General features: G+C 41.6%; 1 protein-coding gene across 7 annotated transcripts in view; it reads left to right on the forward strand.

Moving 5' to 3' along the window:
• Positions 1-23,382, forward strand: part of atp11c (ATPase phospholipid transporting 11C) — a 43,174-nt gene extending 19,792 nt beyond the window's left edge. For 2 of the 7 annotated variants that reach the window (XM_071458461.1, XM_071458465.1), the window contains exons 4-31: positions 2,498-2,578; positions 3,736-3,843; positions 4,597-4,725; positions 5,984-6,072; positions 6,697-6,747; positions 7,175-7,239; positions 7,346-7,427; positions 7,513-7,663; positions 8,462-8,659; positions 9,580-9,750; positions 10,544-10,755; positions 10,922-10,993; positions 11,092-11,165; positions 11,264-11,367; positions 11,525-11,706; positions 12,122-12,388; positions 12,483-12,660; positions 12,762-12,864; positions 12,963-13,108; positions 13,270-13,329; positions 14,135-14,262; positions 15,698-15,833; positions 15,938-16,003; positions 16,107-16,210; positions 16,328-16,484; positions 18,701-18,809; positions 20,302-20,333; positions 20,610-23,382. In XM_071458461.1, coding sequence (XP_071314562.1) covers positions 2,498-2,578; positions 3,736-3,843; positions 4,597-4,725; positions 5,984-6,072; positions 6,697-6,747; positions 7,175-7,239; positions 7,346-7,427; positions 7,513-7,663; positions 8,462-8,659; positions 9,580-9,750; positions 10,544-10,755; positions 10,922-10,993; positions 11,092-11,165; positions 11,264-11,367; positions 11,525-11,706; positions 12,122-12,388; positions 12,483-12,660; positions 12,762-12,864; positions 12,963-13,108; positions 13,270-13,329; positions 14,135-14,262; positions 15,698-15,833; positions 15,938-16,003; positions 16,107-16,210; positions 16,328-16,484; positions 18,701-18,805 — 3,219 coding nt within the window. In that variant the 3' untranslated portion in view covers positions 18,806-18,809; positions 20,302-20,333; positions 20,610-23,382. The other 5 variants (XM_071458463.1, XM_071458462.1, XM_071458466.1 and 2 more) reach the window with 5 other exon arrangements.
• The last annotated feature ends 39 nt before the right edge of the window (positions 23,383-23,421 follow it).

The raw sequence follows: 23,421 nt of genomic DNA on the forward strand, positions 1-23,421 counted from the left end.
TCTCTCTTTCTTTCTCCCTTTGTCTCTCACATTCCCCCCATCTCTCTGCAGCGCTGCACTGCTGACGTCAGCAGCCAGGAAGCCCTCTGTACTTCTGAGTGCCACAAATAGACACAGGCTGATAAAAAAGCACAACCCTACTATAAATAGCCCTGCATGTCTTTGCTTGAATTTGATCGAATGGGAATAGAGCGCTGTGAGAGAGTAAGAGAAACGGTAATGAGAGAGCGAGAGAGGGAAAAGGAGAGGGGGAGAGGATGAAGGGGTAAGAGGATGCGAGGGCCCCCCAGCGCTGCCCTGGGACCCCAGGGACCTGCTGTCTGTTGCTCACTCTGACACACTTCCCGGCTCAGATGAAGGGCTTCGTGCTGCTCCGCTCTGTTGCTCTGATATCACACCAGCACATCAGCAGCAGCAGCAACACAGTTCACTCCCATTGCTGAGATTTTTTTTTTTTTTTTTTTTGGCTTTTCATTTGGTGCAGAGGAGGAAAGGTATTTTCGCCATCTGGAAGTTTGGTGGCGATTGTTGTGAATCAGCAGAGATAAACAGGGAAAGAAAAAAATGTGCGTTGTTTGGCAGAATCTGAAGGTTTTGTGTGTGTGGGTGTTAGTTTTCTTAGTAGCTTCCTGCTGCAGTATTTTCAGTAATGATACAATGATCACATTAAATGACGGTTACCACCCTCAAACTTGTGATGGGTAGATGTTCTTGAAACAGTTCAAGTGTGACTTCATATGGTATTGTAGAGTGAGATGAAACAAAGTGTTTTCTTTGTCTCTTTATATTGAGCACTTCCGGTAAATAATATTATCGTAGAAGTGCTAAAGATCAAAATCAAGTAACATTTAGGCTGAAAGTTGGCTTTGAAGCATTCTCTCTGTGCAGTGTTCACCGTGTGTTATGTTTGGCCATCTGGCTGCTGCATTAGAGGGACACACTGTCCTCAGTTTGTCCTGTAGTTGCTGTTTTTCTTTCTGTGATAAGGCAAATATCAGTCCACTCGTGTGAATAAGAGATGGGAGCTATGAACTTATTACAGGCCAAAATTAAGCTCTCCATCACCTTCCTCCAGTGTTCATCGCACCTGTGCTCAGGGGAGTGCTCTGCTTTAAACAGTGGGGGGTTAACATGACCGGGGTAAACTGAGCCTTTCTCAAGAGGCACTTGATAATCTGCAGGCTATACAGCCTATAATGGTGTGCAGGTCTAAGGAGTGCTTAACATACGGCCCTGTATACCATCCTCTTACACACACACTGCTCCTCTGAAGCATTGAGTACTCTCACCTCTAGCGCTCTGTTATTACTTCTGCTTCTGTCTCACTGGAATTGCTAACTACTACAAATATAATGCAGACTCTCCTCTGAATCTGCACTCCTCAAAATGGTCGATGTGCACTAGTCCATCCCTGCCTTGTAATTGATTTATCCTCCAGTTAATTGTAATCACAGTAAAGCTTGGGTAGGGTAGCAGCCTGCTGCCCTTGTAGTGTGCGTGCCTGTGTGTGTGTGCGTGCGTGCGTGCGTGCGTGCGTGCGTGCGTGCGTGCGTGCGTGCGTGCGTGTGTGCGCACGCAGGCACAGGATGTGGCTGTGTGTTCATGTTTGTGTGTGATTGCTGAGTGAGCAGCAGGTTTGTTTTATTCTCAGTCCGAGCACAGGTGAGGAAAACACTGGAGACTGCTTCAAAACACATCTCCTGCTCTCACTTGAGCTGATGTCTATCTGGCAGCTTGTAGTGCTGCTGGTCAGAATACCAACAAGCTGGATGTACCGTGTCTGTGTGAGCTGTAATACGCACTCCGGCTCAAGGGGAGACCAGCCTGCATTCTGCAGGATCAGAAATGCCAGACTAAATCCATCTTATGATGGTTTTAAGAAATACACAAACACACAAGGCCATTTGTGTGCTGGGGCTTAGCTGGGAGCCTTGGTCAGGTGCTGCTCCTAAACTGTTTGGGATTACCTGATCACTGGTCCCACACTTATTCTCATACACACATACGTAAAAAAAAAATACAATACATACACACTTACAGTTCTGCTAGATTTCTTCACACAGTTCAAGCAGGCAAGGTGAGTCCAACAAAGCTTTGTGTTGGCCCTCTCTCACGCCTTGGCAGATCCACAGAAGTGTTGGCATGCCTGCAGATTGAGCACTCTGCCGCTGACCCAGCTGATTAAAGTTCTGTGGTCCATAACCTCCCTCCCTTCCTTCAAAATGTGATCCTGTGATTCCTACAGATGAACAAATTTGGGGAATAGTAGAAACGCCTCACAGAAACAGACTACACCCTGCATTTAGAGGGCTAGCCCCATCTTCTAAACCACTGCCACACACACACTCCTCCCTCTGCAGCCACACAAACACACACGTGTGCTGCAGTCAGATTTCGTTGTGATGTATAGTTTTCAATGCATAGCTTTTCACTCTGAAGGTCATATGTTAATCACTGAGTGTTGACATTTCTCTGAATTGATTTATTTTCTCCATAGGTGATAGTGGACACTCCCACCAGCCCAGTCACCAGTGGCCTACCCTTATTTTTTGTGATCACAGTAACGGCTATCAAGCAGGTAAGACTCTGCCTAATGAGGCTGTTGAGTGTTGATAATAGATGTTTCATTGTTATTTCTGATGCCCTATCCTCATTTCCCTGTGTTCTCTCATTACATTATATCCCTCCTTCCTCTCCATGTAACACAATAAGTCTGCTTCATAACTCCCTTGCTGTGATTTTTGTATAAAGTATGAGACTAATGCTCTCTCGGGTTTTGTACTAATGTGCTCCACTGGCAAACTCTGATTTGGGAGAACATGAAATGGGCTCTCTGGGAGTGTGAGCAAATGGGGAGAGAAAGCAAGTCTATTACAGAGATACAAATTATCAAAAGGGGGGGGCGTCTGTTTCTTTGAGTCTGTGGCTGCCGTGTCCCAGCTTTAGATGTATTGTTTTAGGGTTGGCTTTTTAGTAGGTCTACTGCTGCGGCTTTGAAATGCACAATAGTGGGTGGACTTCCTTCTGAAAATATATGTGCCGGACTGATAGTGCTGGACCACCCTTCAGCCAGGCTTTGAAGTGGGACACCAGGACCGTCAGGCTGAAATGAACTGTGTAGTTCAACTGACCATCTGTGGAATGTCTCCCCCCTCTTCTCTCCCCCGTTTCATCCACCTGGCATCATTCCTCTGCATCACTCAACCACACTTTCTCTCTCCTCCTATCACCTTTCCCAGCACTCCCGCTTTCTGGCTTGAGCTCTGCCTTGGCACATACTCTAGTTTCCCCCTCTACATCTCTGCACCATCATCCTCTATCTCCATCAGTATCTTAAAGTACTTATGAAGTCTACACTAGGCTTTGTGCCTTATGCTGCTGCAGCCGCAGGAATGATTTCTTTTACCTGACTCAGTATTATTTCATGGTATACTGTTCTGATGCACTGCTGGACCAACCAGATCCCATTCTGCTGTTGCAAGCAATCTTTTTCACATAATGATAAAATACTAAATGTGAAGATTATAATGTATGTGCAGAAATTTCTTTGCGTCCTACACTCTTCCTGTGTTATTGGTGAGAGCTGCTGTCAGTCCTCTACAGTGTATGTTCTTATGTCACTATGTTAGCTTTCAGTATACCACACCACAAACACCACAAATTTTGTACTGTTTTTCTTTTTTTTTTTTTGAGCAAAGCAAATGATGCAATTCTGATTTTGATATGTTGTCACAGGGCTATGAGGACTGGCTACGGCACAAGGCTGACAATGAGGTGAATAAATACCCAGTGACAGTGCTAGAGGATGGCCGCAGGATACGGAAGGAGAGTGAGAAGATCAAGGTACCTTTCAGCAGAAACCTCTTCGCTTAGATCCACTGAAATAAATATTTCCTTAGAGACATGGCTGGAAAGAAGCTGTTGGCAGCTTGGCATTACTGAGTTTGGAATGTATGCACAGGGGAGAACATGCTCTGTCTACTGAAATGATTAGATGTTCAAACATGGTTGTGATGGTAATTAATGTTTCCAGGGGGTTGTGTGTAGGTTTTTTCTTCAATGCATTCCTATCAGTTTACTGAAGGGAACAGTATTTCCAAAGATTTATGGCTGTTCAAAAGGTTGAACATGCATTAAAGAGTATTTTTCAATATTTAAAGTGAGCCAAATGGCTCCTGTTAAGGGGCCACTAGTGCTGCTGACACCACTGAGAATCAACATCCAGCTGTCAAAACTAAAACAGTCTTGTTTTGTATCCAACTGTGGAGCGCTGCTCTCAGCACAGGAGCTCACACAGCTAGCTGTATGCTACCGCCTGGTGCTAAAGGAACTAGAGCATAAGTAAACATTTAACAAGCTAAAGAGAGCCAGATTCTTTGTCATTAGTTGGCAGACCAAACAAGAGCTTAACAGTGAGTGAATATTGACTAGTGGTCAGACTAGTTCTGCAGGGATTCCGCTCATATTGCCCTGTTTATGCTATATCTTGTTTGCTAACTGTTGATAAGGAATCGGCAGTGATGTGCTAATAAGAAGAGGTAGGAAGAAGCAGATTTTGAAAACTATTTACAAGTGGCATTGTGTTTCTTTGATCAGGTCGGGGATGTTGTGGAGGTGGAGGAAGATGAGACCTTTCCCTGTGATTTGATACTGCTGCAGTCCAGCCGAGATGACGGCACATGTTTCGTTACCACAGCGAGTCTTGATGGAGAGTCCAACCATAAAGTAAGATGGATTCTTCTGCTGTTTTCATAACAGAGTGGTTAGGTTGTATTGTTTCAAAGTACTTTCATCAAAGTTTTGGCTTGGAAGAATAAACTTAGAACTCTTTTCCATTGAGTTATTTTAATTATAATTAAAGTTTTTACAAATATGATGACTCTTAGGATATAAGAAGGGAGGTGGGTATAAAGGAACATTAATTTTTAGTTGGATTTTTTTTGCAACAGTTACTGCATAATTAATAGAAACAGCAGAATAGGAATTCAATTGAGGGCCACATGGAAATAAGCCTTCAGGCTTTATTGTGTTTTGATCCTCAGAGATTAATGTATGTAGTGACTGCAGTGCAGTATTATATGTTTTTTTTTAAACCATTTAATAAATTAAATCGGCTTTAATCTATAATGTATCTATACCAGTCTTAAGTTTTAGAACACCCCCATTTTTCCAGTTTGCATTGAAATTTAAGTAGTTTAGTGGTTCAGGTCCAGTGAATAACATTAAATGGTAAAAAAAGTATTAGAAACTGGTGAATTCACATATTTCCTACAGGTGTAGAACTTTAGTCGATGAGCGACAAACCCTTTATACAGAGTGTTACGGCACCCTGTGATGCATTATTAGAACAGTACTGTACAGCAGGAAGTAGTTCTGCCTATTTCTATCACAGTCGTGAGAAAAAGACACGGAACAAAGAAAGAAGTTCATCCTACAGCGAGATAATGACCCAAAACATTAGAAGAAAAGAACCAGACGCTGGAAGAGCAGCACAGCCTCCAGACCTAAACCTCATTCAGATGGTTTGGGATGAACTGGACAGAAAAGCAAAGCAAACTATGTGCAACACATTTGTGTGAACCTCTGCAACAGTATTGGGATGAACTTTCTAAACAGTATTTGGTTTCCATTGTAGAAAGAACGTCATGAGTGTGTTTGGCTGCTAGAGTTAAAAATTCAGATTAAATTCAGGATTAAGGATTAGGATTAAGACTCCATGATCACCCCCCCAGTTACAACTGGAAAAAACTAGTGTTGTAAAAGGTTTGAGCAGTAGTGTATGTTACGGTTCAAGTTTCTTCAAAGAAAGTTTCTCTCTTGTGTTGGTGCCTTTTTGTGCTCAAGTGTGAGTCACGTTGTCTGGGAATCTTTGGTCTTCCTATTTTATATAATGTGTATGTGTGTCAGGTAGGAGAAAACTAACATGATCACTCGCCCTACATTGGTTCAGACTCACACCTCACACTCTCTCCCCCTTGTCCAGACACACTACACAGTGCCAGACGCAGAGAGGGATCTGGAATCTCTCAACGCCACCATCGAGTGTGAACAGCCACAGCCTGACCTCTACAAGTACGCACTCATCATGTGGCCCCAGCAGATTTACACAACAAGAATGGGATGCCTGTGGTTTATAGGGACATAGAATAAATAAACTCCAGTTGAAAACATCCTACATGACTTTAACTTATAGATTTTGGCAAACCACCGTGAATTTATGTTCTGTTGGTTTCATGTTAGGAATGGTTGAAGTGGGCCGGGTATTTTCAGTAAGTTAGATCTGCCCAGCACTTAGCTGATTCTTATTCACTTGTAGAAATCTCAATTCGGTCAACAAACAGCCTTTGGCTCCCCCTTGGGGCAAGGAGTTGGAATATTGTTCTTTATCCAGACATCAGGATGGTGTTTGAGAAGTGCTAAGTAAGCCATGGCGCCAAATGCTTTCGATTCAGACTCAATAAAACTGACATCGTGCTGCCGGCTAACCACCAGTAATTAGCTGGGTCCTAAAACTCTGCACCTGATTTTAGGTCAATGAGTGCTTCCAGTCTTGTGAAGTAAATGCTGCATGGATTTTTATACCTGAAGTTCAAACCCACTCTAGTTTTAACAGATTGAATAATATGCAAAACAAATACATTTACAAATACATTACAAATGACATTTTTTCTGAGTGTGTTTGTAATTTTGTTGCAGGTTTGTTGGCCGTATGCACATCTACACAAATAATCAGGAGCCCGCAGTGAGGTGAGAGCACTCATGCACAACCATTTCAGGCCACTTAAAGTGAGAGCAAAATCAAACTGAGTTGCTTAAGCACTCATTTGTTTCCCTTTGCATCACCAACAAATCATTATTCCATTGATCCTTCATTGCAGACAAGCATTAAAATTAAAACGGGCTGGCATGGCTTCAGCCACTGCTTCCAAAGCGCTCCCACAGGCATTTATCATTGACTGCTTTGTAATGACCATAGAAACAAATGCCAGTGTCCTTCTCAAGAACACTGGGACTGGTGTAAGCCCAGACTGCAGTCATACAGTGTATTGTTGCTGCGTATTTTAAAGTGGATGCCAGCTTGCCTGCCAGGTTTCCATTTAGAGAACAGGAGAGTGTGTGAACTGCACAGCTTCAGTATGACTAAATTGATTGATGAACTGATGTGATTGTACAGGTCTTTGGGCCCAGAAAACCTACTGCTGAAAGGTGCAACTTTGAAGAACACTCAGAGAATCTGTGGTGAGTCAAATGATCGACTTTGACTTTTGACTTTCTTACAATAGATTATATTAGTGAAGATGGCTCAGTATCTTAATCCTTTTCTTTTTCCTCTGTCTTCCTCAAGGTGTTGCAGTTTACACTGGCATGGAGACAAAGATGGCTCTCAACTACCAGGGCAAATCTCAGAAGCGCTCTGCTGTGGAGAAGTGAGTTCAGAGGAAAAGGTGTAAACAAGTTTTTAATGTGTGACATACATTTGGTACTCATTAATTTGATTTCTTTTATTTCCAGGTCCATCAATGCCTTCCTTCTTGTTTACCTTTGCATATTGGTGAGCAAGGCCCTAGTGTGCACTACACTTAAGTATGTGTGGCAGAGCAAGCCCGGACAGGATGAGCCTTGGTACAACGAGAAAACCAAGAGAGAGAAGGACACCAATCTGGTGAGCGCATATTTTAGTAACCAGTCTGTCCTTGTTGTCAAAACACTGAACTCTGAGTTAAGTGTCTGAAAGGCACCACAACAGCCCAAACTACTACACAGTCAAAAAATATTTCTTATTTTAATCCTCTTATTCGTATTTTTTTCAGTATCGTATATCATCTACTAAGATGTTAAAATAAGTGGAGCAATACTGCACATGTCTAGAGCTTCACAGAGAATACCCCTGCTGTGGGAAGAATAGTTAATGGGTCTTGCTAGCATTGCATCAGTGTATTATCATGTGTATAATATGGTAAGTAGTTACTCTCTGATGGTTTGTAGTTGTAACTTGTGGGGGCACAGTTCCATCCATCGTATTAAAGCACTTTACAAGCCTTCGCCTCTTTACATCAACACTAGTAAAACTGACCTACATTGTGACATGGTCCGTTTCATTGGCTGCCCGAGCCCTCAGCGGGCTGTGGGGCTGGATAATGTAGGATAACTGATGTTATGCCCAAGGGGTGCAATTAAGATAAAGGTGCAACAAATGTTTCCTGCTTACATTAGCTTATATTCTGGATGTAAGTGATGCAATATCTGATTTTAATGTTTAACAATGTGATTAATTGACTACAAAACATATTCTGTGCATACTGTACTTATGTAAATGTTAGTTATGAGTATGACACAGATTGTTGAATAATGATTCAATCAGTCTCTTTTGTTTTTAGATGAATGCTGAATCCTCACAGGCCTGACGCAGATTATAACATTTACATTTAAATATGTACCTGTGTTCCCCTTTTTCCAACAGTACCTAAAGATGTTCACTGACTTCCTGTCCTTCATGGTGCTCTTCAACTTTATCATTCCGGTGTCCATGTACGTGACAGTGGAGATGCAAAAGTTTTTGGGATCCTTTTTCATCACATGGGACAAGGACTTCTTTGACCCTGAAATCCAAGAGGGGGCACTGGTCAACACGTCAGACCTCAATGAGGAGCTGGGACAGGTCAGGCAGATGGACAAAATTTAATGAAACAACATTTAAATGGCAGAAATGTCAGCCATTAGGAATTTACTTTTCTGTAAACATCATTGACTCGAGTTATTAAAAACCTGTAATTTCAATTTCAAATGAAACAATCTTGAATAATGACAAAATAGAACAAAATTTCCTGGAACAGGGAAGTTATCAAAGGGGCACTTCTGCAATTTTACTCAGTGGAAATGGCTGTACAATTCCGAGAAAATAACCCTGATGATGCTTCCAAAAATGTTTTAACATATACACCTTTTACTGAACTGCCGTCTTAAATATTGTGCATGTGTAATTTAAAGAACAACAAGTAGCACTGTCAAATTCTGACTCTAGAAAAGCTTAAAACTGTGTGTTATACAGTAGGAATCTACTAAGTGTATAGATATCAATGGAATGTCATACCTGCAGAAAAGCCATTATTGGAGGTATGAAGAAAAACACTTTTGCACGTAAATCCTTCGAGCCTGCTGCATCCACACACAGCATTTAATTGGCTTTCCTTCAATTCAATTATTAAATTGTAATTCAAAATTACAAGACAAACCAAAGTAAGACTGAGTCCAACATAAATGTGGTCTCCACACTGATCAGTGCTTCTGTAACAGATGAGCTGCTTATAATAACACCAGATTGGCTGGGCTGTGTGGCTTCTTCTGTTTTTTTTCTTTTTAATCGCACTTCAAACTCAGACACTGCTGCCATAAATCAGTCACACTTGGTTTGCAAGATGATAATTTCAATTAAAGTTGATGCTTCGTTAAACAGATTAATGCACTGTAATTCTCTCTGGGAGTAATTGCCTCATCTTATTGTTGGACCTGTTAAATGGGGAACTAAATTTTTATGGGTTTGGAAGAGTCTGTCATGTATTTTTATCACGTTCTCTGCAGGTGGAGTATGTCTTCACAGACAAGACGGGCACCCTCACTCAGAATAACATGGAGTTCATCGAGTGCTGCATCGACGGCTTCCAGTACAAGTACCGGGACGCGAGCTCCGAGTTGGATGGATTCTGCTTCACAGATGGACCTGTGAGCAAACTGCAAGAGAAAGCTGGCAGGGTGGGTGTTGTGGTGTTCCTCCATCTGTTGTAAAAGTCACACAAGCAGCAGCATATGGTCATTACATAGCTCGCTGCTCAGAAAGACCCTTCATAGGTCACCCACATACTGTCTCTGTGACATGTAAACATATGCACAGAACATGGAGGGGGAGCAAAGTGGCTGTGTGCTCTTGACATGAACACCTGATAACACTTCACAGACTGTGGCCCTTCAGCATGTGTGTTGATAAGTCCTTTTTATCATATGGTTGTAAATCTTATCTAAACTCTGCCTACTGTATATGGCTCCATGTGTGGCTGTAAATTAGTTTGTAAGTAAAATAGTTATTGAAGGTATAATATGTTACTTTTCTGTGTTAAAATGTCTAAAAGTGACTGGACCTGCTATATGTTTTTCTGGGTTGTGTTCTTACATTATCAGATGTTTCCAGCATTTTTCAAATTTTTAAAAATCTGTAATTTTTATCAAGATGATGGTCTCTTCCATTTGGTCACCTGCATAAATGGTATCATATCCCATTTATTCATGAAGAGTCTGCATGCAGAAGCAGGCAAACAGACATTATTATACTTCATTATGAAGCCACATTTTTACGATACACTTTTTAGATTTTGGTTGTTTTTAACTCCTTTGATCCCACACTGCTACACAGCTTCACCAAACTGTTTTGTTCATTTTTTGATTGAGGGAGACCCCCAGTGGCAGAAAATAACAATTTGTGTGTTTAATTGAAAATTATTTATAAAGTTATTTAAACAGCAGTTAAGTGGATGTTGTTCTGTGTTATTAGGAGAGGGAAGAGCTGTTTCTGCGTGCCCTGTGTCTGTGCCACACAGTCCAGGTGAAGGAGTCTACAGAGCAGGATCAAGGCCGAGCGGACGGAGTGACAGATCAGGTGGATGGCTTAGGGGTGGATGGAGAGGTGCTCCCTCCACCGGAGGAGCAGAGAGGCTTTATAGCCTCCTCACCTGATGAGGTTGCTCTGGTCAAGGGTGCCATGAGGTAAGAGATGGGCTCTTATGACTCTTATGATGAAGTGAGTAACCAAGCTGCTTGAATAGAAATATCTCAGAATTTATTTTGAAAATCCTTGGTAGGAATACATTTCACCTCTACATTCATTCATACAGCATGTAAATGGCTCATTTATGATTGTCTCCACCCGCAGGTATGGCTTCACATTTCTGGGTCTTGAGAGTAAAACCATGAAAATTCTCAACAGGAACAATGATGTTGAAATGTAAGTCTGTAATTACATCGACAACGTTTTTTTTTTTTTTAAATGACATTTTTTCCATTTTAATTTTTAATTGTATTTCCATCTTGTACTTCCCAAAGGTATGAACTCCTTCACGTGTTGAACTTTGACCCAGTAAGAAGGCGAATGAGTGTAATAGTCAGGTCCAGATCAGGTGAGCTTTACTTCACTGTTATTTCATGGACCATGATTTAGTGCTTATCCTCAGCCCTCACCATGCTCTGTGTTTGTGTTTTTTCTTTTGGTCTACAGGTGATATACTGCTCTTCTGTAAGGGAGCAGACTCCTCTATCTTTCCCCGTGTCAGACAGGAAGAGGTTGAACGGATACGCATGCATGTGGAGCGTAATGCAACCGTGGGTGACATAAGCAAACAGCCTCTTCAAATTTAAATTAAAGTTTAAAAGTGTATACTGCATGGTCCATAGGTTTTAATTTAAGATGGCTGTGATTTTGAGACACATTATATATATATATATGTATATATATTTTTGGTAACGTGCCACTATTCAGGAGGGCTACCGGACACTGTGTGTGGCCTACAAACGTCTCAGTGCAGAGGAGTATGACCAGGCAGACGAGGGACTGAGGGAGGCCAGACTGGCTCTGCAGGACAGAGAAGAGAAGCTCATGGCTGTTTACAACCAAGTGGAGACTGGGATGAGTCTGATAGGAGCTACTGCTGTAGAAGATCGGTGGGTGTTCACACAACGTACAGTAATTATACATCTCTCACAGACGAATCTGCTGATGGTTAAAGTTGTTGAATGTCTTGAATTTTGTTAACTTGCATGCCGCTGTTTTCCTTCCTCTCCCCTCCATCTACCTACAGATAGATAATCCCTTTAATATACTAGTCCTCTTTTTGTGCCACCCCAGGCCAAACGTTACATTTAGTATCAACAAATGAAAACAAGAAGAAGAAGAAGTGAAGAGAAGCTGTGTGTTAAACAATTAGGACCACATTTCCCACAACCCCCTGTGACACCTGTCTGAGAGAAGACACTCTCATGCTTGTTTCAGTAACATTTGCAGGAGAAAAACCACAGCTTTGTTCAGGTTTTGTGTCCTTTCCTGTGTCTCATTTCTTTCTATTGTTTCTATCCCCAGGCTTCAAGAGGAGGCAGCAGAGACCATGGAGGCTCTGCAGGGGGCAGGCATTAAAGTTTGGGTCCTAACGGGGGACAAGATGGAGACGGCAAAGTCCACCTGTTATGCTTGTAGGTTGTTCCAGAGAAATACAGAGCTGTTGGAGCTGACAGTGCGCACTCTGGAGGATGGAGGGAGGAGGCGTGAGGAACGGCTGCATGACCTCCTGATTGAATATCATAAGAAAGCTGTGCAGGATGCACCACCAGTTAAAGCAGGCGTCACCAGGTTGGTACCTGGTGTGATGATTTCATCTTATTTAACAACAACTAAATCTTATTAATGATTAACCTAGATCCCATTTCTCTTCTCTGTGTTGTAGGAGCTGGTCTTCCGCAAACCAAGACTATGGTTTCATTATAGATGGAGCCACTCTGTCAATGGTGCTCAACTCCTCCTCTGAATCCAACTCGAGTCGCTACAAGAACCTGTTCCTGCAGATCTGTCAAAACTGCACGACTGTGCTGTGCTGCCGCATGGCTCCACTACAAAAGGCACAGGTCAGAACAATGACCAGACCTTGAATTGATTTTAATAGTGAATACCTGGTTTCAGATTTTTTTTTTTTTAATGTTGCCTCTCTTAATTGCCTCATCTATAGATTGTTAAAATGGTGAAGAACTCTAAAGGCAGCCCAATCACCCTTTCCATTGGAGATGGTGCCAATGATGTCAGCATGATTTTGGAAGCTCATGTTGGAATTGGTAAGAAACCTCATGCTCACATTGTCTAACAGATCTCCAACTAATTCCGGAAACATTTTGGTAAAGCTAGAGTGTAATTATTTGTTCTTTGTTTTCAGGCATTAAGGGTAAAGAGGGTCGGCAGGCAGTGAGGAACAGTGATTATGCCATCCCCAAGCTGAAGCACCTCAAGAAACTTTTGTTGGCTCATGGGCATCTCTACTATGTTCGCATTGCACATCTGGTGCAGTATTTCTTCTACAAGGTAGGAGGAACAGACAGATTTGTAGGTTCAACTCAGGTTAATGTTTTTCATTTTTGTACCAACATTATGAGCATGTGGGAACTTAGGGATGCATTCAGTGTCCTTTGATGTTTTTATCCATTAGTGTGTGAGCCTCTTCTCTTCCTCTGTTTTCCCTGCAGAACCTTTGCTTCATCTTACCTCAGTTTTTGTACCAGTTCTTCTGCGGCTATTCCCAGCAAGTGAGTACGTCCCAAGGCCCTTTGAGGTTCAAAGATGTTCTGAACATGAAAGGAGGCAGTGTCCCTTGAATCCACATGTCCTCGTCCTCCTGAATGCCAGACTCTTTCCCTCAGATTGCCCCTCCGTCACTGCCCCTGGGATGTTTGAGCTCTGACTGATATGTTTATACACTGGCTGTACAGCACTGTTAAAGTAATACAGATGTGGGTCACGCTCTGCCACCACGGTATCATCACCATCATATGTGGACATTATGAAATCATGGTGGCATGTGTGTATTCCCTTCTTGTGTGTAGTCGCACTGTTACAAACACAATTACTCAACAGTACATCATAGAAATTCATGTTTGGATTAGATGACCTGATTACAGTTTGGAGCCCATTGATGAATTCACTTGGTTATTCATGAGACATGAGTTTATATAGATTTAAAATGTTTTTTTGTACTATGTTCTCGTAAAAACTGCTCTTGACACAGAAACATCTTTTTATAATTAACATTAACATAATTATTATCCTTTTAAGATAATAGATAATGTTTCAGTTTGTCTATTTGTAAAAGGTGAGGGGGAATATGTCATTCACCCTCCCTCCCTCATCTTAGATCTTTCATAAGTAGATGAAAGATGTATATAAACTGGCCTAAATGATATAGTGTGTGTGTAAGTATGATGGTGTGTATGAGTTTTGTCCTCTCCATAATATTAATCCCTGGTTGCCCCATCCTTCCTCCTCCTCCTCCTCCTCCTCCTCCTTACCAACCCCTTCCCCTTCACTCCGCCATCCTGCTCCCATCCTCCCCAGCCCCTGTATGATGCGGCCTATCTGACGATGTACAACATCTGCTTCACCTCTATGCCCATCCTGGCTTACAGCCTCTTGGAGCAGCACATCTGCATTGAGGTTCTGCTGGACAATGCTACCCTCTACAGGTAAACCTGGGAATCTTCACTTATCTGCAGTGCACTTCCTGTTAGTTGTGGATGTGCTTGTTAAGTTGCTTCCTTTAAGTAAAGAGGCTGGATATTCATATTAATGAATAACTGCCTCTTTATGTTTTAGATCTAGCATTGCTGTTTTAAGCAATAATGACTTGGTTAATTGATTGAATGGCCAATCTTTATTTTGGTCTTTTAAATTGAAAGAAATGATAAACAAAGGAAAACAGAAATGCACCCAAGTACTCTCAGTTAGAGATAAAGTCAGAAAATGATTATAGCAATAACCAAAAAGGTGCAGGCTGAGCTGTAGCTTACATTTTAGCCATAGATTATTGTTAAATTTAGTGAACACAGTCCGTCTAAGTTTCTTTAACACATTGAAGAAATAGGTGGCCCTGCCCCACAGTAGCTATTAGATTTTTATACTAACTGAGCATTTACTTTTTTTGTCCACCCTTTATATTTAAAATTGTATCGCTGTCACTTTTGACCAGATAAATGCCCTTGTATGCACAAAACCGCAGAAATCAACCACAGTCAATTTGCAAGTAACTTCAGTCTACGTATGCAGCATCTTAAACCTTCATGTATGACATTAAACTGTGAAATTACAAGTCTTAGTTTTCAGTTTTGTGGTTGAGAGTTCTTCACATTTCTCACTTCATAGTTGAGATTATTTGCAGAAACATTTGGTGCATTCAGAAAGTGTTCAGACCTCTTTTTTCACATTTGTCATGTTGCAGCCTTATGCTAAAATAAATAAAAGGGAATATTTTTTTTCCCCACATCAATCTACACATTACCCCATAATGACAAAGCATTTTTTACAGTTTCATTAAAAACAAAAAACTGAAATATCACATTGACGTAAGTCTTCAGACCATTTGCTTTGACGCTTGAAATTTTAGCTGAGGTTTCTCCCATTTCTCTTGATCATCTTTGAGATGTTTCTACATCTTGACCTGAATCCACCTGTGCTAAAATTAATTGACTGGACATGATTTGGTCTCACAGCTGACAATGCAGAACAAAGGCCAAGCATGAGGTCAAATGAACTGCCTGCAGAGCTCAGAGACAGGACTGTGTCGAGGCACAGATCTGGGGTTCTGGGGTTCCTAAGAGCACAGTGGCCTCCATCATTTTTAAATGTCAGAAGTTTGGAACAACCAGGACTCGTCCTAGAGCTGACTGCTCGGCCAAACTGAGCAAACGGGGAGAAGAGCCTTGGTACAAGAGGTGACCAAGAACCCGATGGTCACTCCAGAGATCCTGTGAAGAGATGGAAAAACTTCCTTTATTCACTTTGTCATTATGGGGAAAATGTTTTTTTTATTGTAGCGTAAGGCTGCAACATAACAGAATGTGAAAAAAACTGAAGGGGTCTGCAGTGTGTAATAATGAGTTCATCTTCATCTGAATGGTTTAGAGAGATTGCTAAGAATGCCATGTTACGGTGGGGACCATTCCTCTACTGGACGTTACTGGGTGTCTTCCATGGCTTGCTCTTCTTCTTTGGTGTTCGGTATCTCTTCAGTAACCCAGCGCTGCAGGACAACGGCCAGGTTTGTCCTCTGATTTAATTCACCTTCTAAATGGGTGTGCTATCAAGCATTGATTCAGCATCGTCTCCTAAGTACATCAGCTCATTTGTCTTATTTAAATCCAGGTTTTTGGAAACTGGTCATATGGAACAATTGTCTTCACCGTCCTTGTCTTCACTGTCACATTAAAGGTAAATCACTCCCTTGTTTATTTATCCCATCTCCTGAAATGTAAATGCAAAGCCTGTTGGATATTTGACATGTGCATTCAGCGGCTGTTCTCTTTTGTTCCAGCTCGCTCTGGACACACGGCACTGGACGTGGATCAACCACTTTGTAATCTGGGGATCCCTGGCTTTCTACGTGTTTTTCAGCTTCTTCTGGGGAGGAATAATATGGTTAGAGAACAAATCAGGATGAAATAACCTTGTAGTTGACCTGTAATTTATTTTTGATTTCTATGCAACCCCCGTGGCCCCTCCAGCCAGTGAAAACCAGTGTTCTCTATCCTGCAGGCCTTTCCTGAGGCAGCAGCGTTTGTACTTTGTGTTTGCCAACATGCTGAGCTCGGTGTCAGCCTGGCTGGTCATCATCTTGCTCATCCTGCTCAGTCTACTGCCAGAGATCCTGCTTGTGGTTTTCCGCAAGCCCCGCGGCCCCCACGCTCGACAGGTAAAGCTGAGACAGACGCACACACTCGGCCTGACACACACATTTGCACACCACTTTCTCTCTCTCCCTCGCGCTCTCCCACTCTCTCTCTCCCTTCTGCTTTCTCTCAAGCTTTACATATATTTGTTATGACAATTTAACCATTTGTTTTTTCAAGGGTTCAGTTCTTGTGGAGCACATCCTTGATGTATTTCCAAGTGAAGAGAAATACATGGGTGGAATATGGGGTGGGCGTGCCTGTGTATCTGCGGAGCAAAGCTTCACTGTACAGGACTGTTGGCCTCCACTTACACCTCCCTCCCCCCTGTGATGTTAGAGCAGGAGGATGAGGGAGAAATGAATAGATTAGACCTCATCCACAATGTAAACTGACGACAAACCCACATCTCTGATCCATGAAAGCTCCTGTGACTTGGGAGCTAACAGCTAAAGTGTTATAACAAGATATGACGAGAAGAGTCATAACAAATATTTTAATGACTGAAAGGAAGTGAAAAGAGAGGGATTTTAATATTTAAACACTTTGACATATATTTTACATAAAAGATAATAGAACTATTAACACAGGAAGACGGGAACTTGCATTTATTTTTTTCATTGCATCTTTAAGTTCAGGCTTTCAGATCTTTAGCAGTTCTTTTTTTTTTGAAGGGACAGTTTTATTCAACTCCTGTTTTCTCCAGAAGACAACTTTCCCAGGCATATTGTGTCATTCCAATTAGCTCCCTGTGATGCTTATGTGTTTTCCAAGCAGCTGGAAATGTTTGGTGCTATGCATGCGCTTTTAGGTGCATTCCACACTTGTTTTTTTAAAATAGTGTCTAGACTTGTTTTATTTGGGGAAAGTAATAAACCAAACCAATGTTTTACACATGTTGAGGAGAGTTGCACTTAGGTTTTGTACATACTTTTTTAAATACTTACATATATAAACTTATTACAATGCATATTGTATGTCTATCTGTCAGTTGGCAAAGTGCAAGAATCAATCAAAGATGTAGAAAATAAATGTTTTGATATTTTTCTCTAAAACTCTACAGATTTAAATGACACTTGTTAGAATACTGGCCATTTTTTAGAACATCCCCTTTAACCTATTTTTCCTCATTTCCTACTTTGTTTTCCTAACTTCTACTCTCGCTTTAGCACTTAAACACTTTCCACTTCCTGTCTCACCCTATTATTTCTTCTCTCCTCCTCTCTGGACCTGCCTTCCTAAAGATGAAACATCGCCTTCCTTCCTCGGGGACATCTACTATCTTCATGTTGTCGCAGACCGCTAGCACTCACAGCTTCTCGTGGAGTGACTGAGGTCTCTTTTTCTTTCTGTCAGTTCTTATACTTATGACTCTTCCTGCAGAGTTTCTGTGTCTGCCAGTCTTGCTTGTTTCCTACCTGTTGTGTCCTTCCTCTCCCACTGTTCCTCATTCCTTACCCTCTAAAGTAACTCGGGCTGGTGTTCTGTATCTTTTTACAGTCCCCACTCGGTCGGATGGATTAGGTCAGATAATTCAGATTAGAGATGATCACCTCTGGAATGACATCCTTGGTGGCCCCTGTCTTTAAACCTTGGCTCCAATGCTTTTCTTTAGATAGGTGTTGAATAAATTGGGAGGAATGTTGGTCACTGGGGCGGTGTGTGCCCAACTCTGCCAGTGTGGAGTAGGACCAAGTGTCCATGCTGAAAACGTGCAGCCAGCCCTCCATCCTTGTCTGTCCAGTTGTTGCAGTCAGTGTCTCCTCCCAGCTGCCTGTGCTGCTCCAATGCCTGCTGCCTCCGCATGTCCAGTCAGGTGAATGCAGCACGTCAAAACACCCAAACTTACCTGCATGAGGCGCAAGTCAACAACCTCATCCTGGATCCTCCACCACAATCCCTGCAGGCCACTGCATTTTGTCTGTGAATGTGTGTGCGCGTGCGTGCGTGTTACATCGTACATTCTTTTGAGACATCTGAAAGGATAGTGGCCCCTGTATTACTCCGGACTAATTGATATAGAGTCAAGGTGTCTGAAAATTATTATTGCAAGGAAATGGAATCTAAAAAGGCATCCGAACTGAATTTCATCATCCACCTGTCCAGTTCTGACATCTTTGTGTCTGTAAATGTTTGTTCCCTGTGTATGTCTGTGTGCGAGAGAGAGAGAGACAAAGTGTGTGTGTGTGTGTCTGTCAGCGTAGTGATGTCATTGGTGTCTCTTGCCTCACCCTTCTAGAAGAAGCTGGTTCAGTCGAGCGTGGGGGGCCTCCAGTCTCCCCGGTCTTCAGCCAGACCCCTGCTCATGAGAACCTTTTCAGATGAGTCCAATACTGTCTTTTAAGCAGGTACCAGCCCACCTTCAGGCCATTTAAGCCAATCAGAGACTTGCTCCCCAGCCAACCTCTCCGGCAGTCCCGGTCCCTAATTCTGAATTTTAACGAGAGAATCAAAGGCATAATGGCAACAGATCATGTCCAGCAAGGCCCAGTGTGTTGTTGTGTGTTGTGTAAGCTGCTATTGGCTGGCTGAAGAGATGCACTTTTTCCATGTCAGACTCAAGTTTTATGTCAACATTTTAGTTAAACTGGTCAAATGGTGCATGTTGGTAATGTGAATGCATCTTTAGCCCTAATGTTGCAAATTTAATCTTTTTTTTTTTTTAAAAAACACATGCTCCTTTCAGCCTCCCTCTGAAGCCCAGCTTATTTATGTCCTGCATGTGCTTTCAAAAACCCAATTTTATGTTTTTAATTTCAGTCCATCTCATTTTTGGACTGGGAATGTCTGAGTGTGTGGTTTTCTTATCTGACAGCTGGTCTGTGATTTTAACTTCCCCAGTCTTCCCCAGACATTTATGTACTGTTTGTGACGTGGTGGTTTCTTCATGGTTGTTTCGTCATGTGTGCACATCCAAACCTGTGCTGGTGGTTGTCGTCTGCTTACTTTTTTGGCAAATAATGGATGTATATGTGAGTTCTGAGCTTAGCTCACTGCATGATGTGATGGTGCTTTAACCACAGGCCAAATGCAGCTGCATCACCTAAAGGGGGCCGACAACAAATGACACGGAAACACCAATACAAAATATTTGAAAATTGCAGCAGTTGAAGAAAAAAAAAAGTTCAATATTAAATAAATGTTACACAATAAGTAATCTGAATAAATACAGACAAAATGTGGAATATATTTCCTAAAATAAAAATAAATTAATCTTTCTTTTGTTACAAAATATATTTTTTCCAAAATGTTTTTATTTCACAATGCCCTTTTCCCCATTGATTTTTTATTTCATAATGCTATATTTCATTACCAATCAAGACAAAGAAGGCAGAGCCAGTTATGTGACTGGCTGTTGCTTTAGTTTCAATGAGCAAACAACCAATCACAAAGCTGGCTCTGGCTTGTTACAATTTAGGATGAAAAGTGGTATTATGAAATAATAATAATATTAATAATAAATCTTTTATAATGAAAAAGAAGAAGGGTGACATAATGTTTCATAATTATCAATTACAAATAATTTGGATTTTTACGATTTGTGGTTCATTCTATATTTTGTCAGTATTTATTCATATGTAATTCATTAACGTTAAACACTCTTGGTCTCAATGGGTAAAAAAAGAATAAAGGCAATTATAAAGAAGACTTGGGCTTTTGATTACTGTGTTAAATGTCTTTAGGTGTTTTCCATTTTTTGTCCAGCCCCTGTGGGTCTGAATGTCACAATGTCTTCCCATCACTGTCGACCAGGGTCACCGATACCCGCCCCTTAATCATAGCACTGAGCTTTTTGAGGCAGCTTTCATGGTTTAACCTTCATTTCTATTCTCCCTGTAGCTGTCAGAGAGCGGCCTCCTACAAACATCCAGGTAAACCGCAAAGAGACAAACTCAACCTTCTGTTCAATGTCCCTGCTGAACTTCAACAGATCAATAGGCATGGATGAAATCAGGAGTGTTTCCTTTACTAATATCTGCTTGTCGGTGGTGGGAAAGGTTTAACTGATGTATGGTGCTTGTGTGTCCAATCACCACTTCTTTGATGATTTTTGGGTGATTTCTACATGTCTTGTCGTCTTCCTGTTGTTGGCACAAGGTAGCAGTGAAAACACTGGAGTACAATCTGTCTGCTTTTCGCTTTTCCAGATCGCAGCTGTCACACCACTGTCCTACAAGCACCTGAAGGAGCGTGAGTAAAAGGCAGCAAGGACTCGCAACAACCGTGGTACCAGCTACATTCAGGATCCTGTGCTAGTTGGGTCAGAGCTGATCTGAGAAGAAGAGGAGGAAAAAATCAGAAGAAAGAAAGAGATGTTCAGACTGGGGGGAAGGGATGAAAAGGGATTTAGCAGTCTTTTTGACTTGTGTCTTTCTGCTCTGTCCGTCCTCTGCCCAATCCCAGCAGCTCCCAACCCCCCACGCATGCCTGCAGAGCAGTGCCCTGCATCATTTTTTAAAAATATCTACTCAGATGACAGGCATGAGTTTTCTTTCTTTTACTTCTTTTTTTTTTTTTTAAATACTAGCTTACAAATGAATGCATACACGGCTGCCTTGTCAGTAGCTCTATCCAACTGCTGTGTTTTAACAAGCAGTTGTAATATCCACTCCAAGAACGGTTCACCTGCATGAAAGAAGGCTCAAGAGAACGCTTTACTACACTGATGTTCAGTCACCGTATTCTGCAAGGTTTTTATTGAGACATGGTGATCCCATTCTCAGCACAGGTTGTTCTACTTTATAATTATTACACTTTTCAACTTTATTCTTTAAATGATTATCATATTTTTCAGAAAATACCTTCACCCACAGGTCCAATGAAATGAAAAGTTACTGAATGTGATTTCAGTCCAGCTCAGAGCTGCAAACCAGCTGTTGTTTCAAATGTTTAATCTAAAGTCTTTATTGAATATTAAGGTAGAAGCAGAGTTAATGGAGACTATATTACCACTCAATCCAAAAAGTGTGTACGTGTGTGTATGCAAGACTGAGAGATAGATTAGAGATATTGAGCATATTCTGGCAATGAAATGTTGCTCAGAGAATGACCTAAATCTTCCAACCTCAGAGATAATTTAAGAGAGTCCAATTAAAATGATAAGATTAATATATATGTGTGTTGTACTGTATATAGCTTAGAGACGTATGACAGCACCTGCTCAAAGCCAAAAAGATGAACGTAACACTATCGGATTCTGTCCACGCGACTGTGACCTGAAAGTGACAAGTCGCTGTGTGTTACATAAGTAAGTGCAACTGTACTGGATGAGAGAAGCCAGAAATGCCTGTGTGTAATGGAAACCAGGATTACTTGAATCTTGTTGATGTAGTTCATTTAGACATTTCCTGCACTATTAAGGAAGGTTTATTCATTGCATAGCTGGTCACTAAGGCACATGAATATATGCCTGGGCATACACACGCACATATCGGAGAACATTACACACAAAGGAACACACATGTTGTACACATAAATGCACACATGCACTAAAGCCTAAATGAGGTATTTATGTTCATTATCCATTATCTAGTTTGTGTAATTTGTCTCAGTCAGGCTGAAGTTGGAGTGAAGAGAAAACCTCCAGACTCCAGAGTCCAGACCTGCTGAGTCAACACAGTTCATGCTACTATGAGGCTCCATGTTCTTTCTTCTGTTTCTGGTTGAATCTGCTGACTGACAGGATGAGAGCAGAGTGTTTGACCTTTTGTTCCTTCCTTTAACTCGTTGTGTGTAGTGCTTCATACATTCCATGTAAACATGCCATGATTTCAAACACTTTAAGATACTCTTATGGAATTTTCTTTTGCCTTTATTTCCCCACACAAACATGTATTGTCTATTTGGCATATTTATTGTTAAGTGTAATTTTACTCACAAATGTTATATTTTTATTGCATAAATCTTTTTTATCGTGGAGAGTGGTCAGCTTCGTGCCAGTTGAGTTTAGCCTGTGTTACTCCAGCCCTGATGTGAGCCCGTGCCAATCCCATTTGATAGTCTTTGTCATATATACAAAGACAGGCAGCCCCCCCCAGACACACTCCCAACACCCCAAAGTTGACCTCTGAACCAGTGCCACTCCTGTTGCAGGTGATCTAACTCTTGGTTTAAACTGGTGATCACCTGTCACTAGTCGTTAATGTTTTGTGTTAAAGCCAACTGTTACAGAATCTGTTCGTGTGGTGATTTTATAGTTCACAGCTTCACTGATCTCTGCTCAGACAGTAACCCCAGTACAACAGCTTTCAGTACTGGCCTTTGTTTTTCACACCACTGATTGTAGCCTGACATATCTGACACAGTTCATCTGCAGACTGGTGCAGGCAGTCATAACAACAAGTGGAGATTTAAATCAAGTTAACGTTGCTTTGTTCTTAACAAATGGAAAAATGTACACACCTTCCAGCGTCATTTTCTACTAAGACGATCTGTGTTTCTGATGTTAAGATTGCGGAAGAGGCTGTTCTTTACTCTGTGACATGTCAACTCCAGACTGCACTGTGCCGGATATGAGAGGGGCTGCCTCGCTTTGTCAAATGAAAAACCTTTAAGTGACATCAGAGATGCTATTTTCTTCGAATCTAATGTTTTGCCTGTCTAATGAAAAGTATAAAAGAATGGATTGTATTTTTAATGCAACCTTTTTCCAGCCACTTTTTGTAAGAAAATCAAAATGTCCAAAAAAAAGCACGAGAGGCTCTGTGGTCGTGGACGCTGTCCCTGTCTGTGAGGGGTGGAGGTGGACACCTTCAGGCACCTCAGCAGCCCTGCCTCATACAGCAGGGACACCTCCCCACCTCCAGCCCTTTGGGTCTCTAGCCTCAACACTCCAAACCTCCAAGCTGAATGTACCTCTTTGAAACTAGTATATTCAAAACCTGAAGATTTTCTGTAATAAAGCAGAATGTTTTGAAGATACACTGATGTCTTCTTGTCCTTTGTTGCTCCAACAGTTGT

The sequence above is a fragment of the Trachinotus anak genome, unplaced genomic scaffold (assembly GCF_046630095.1).
Source record: "Trachinotus anak isolate AG129_WGS33_773 ecotype Australia unplaced genomic scaffold, CSIRO_AGI_Tana_v1 ptg000021l, whole genome shotgun sequence".
Classification (NCBI taxonomy): Eukaryota; Metazoa; Chordata; class Actinopteri; order Carangiformes; family Carangidae; genus Trachinotus; species Trachinotus anak.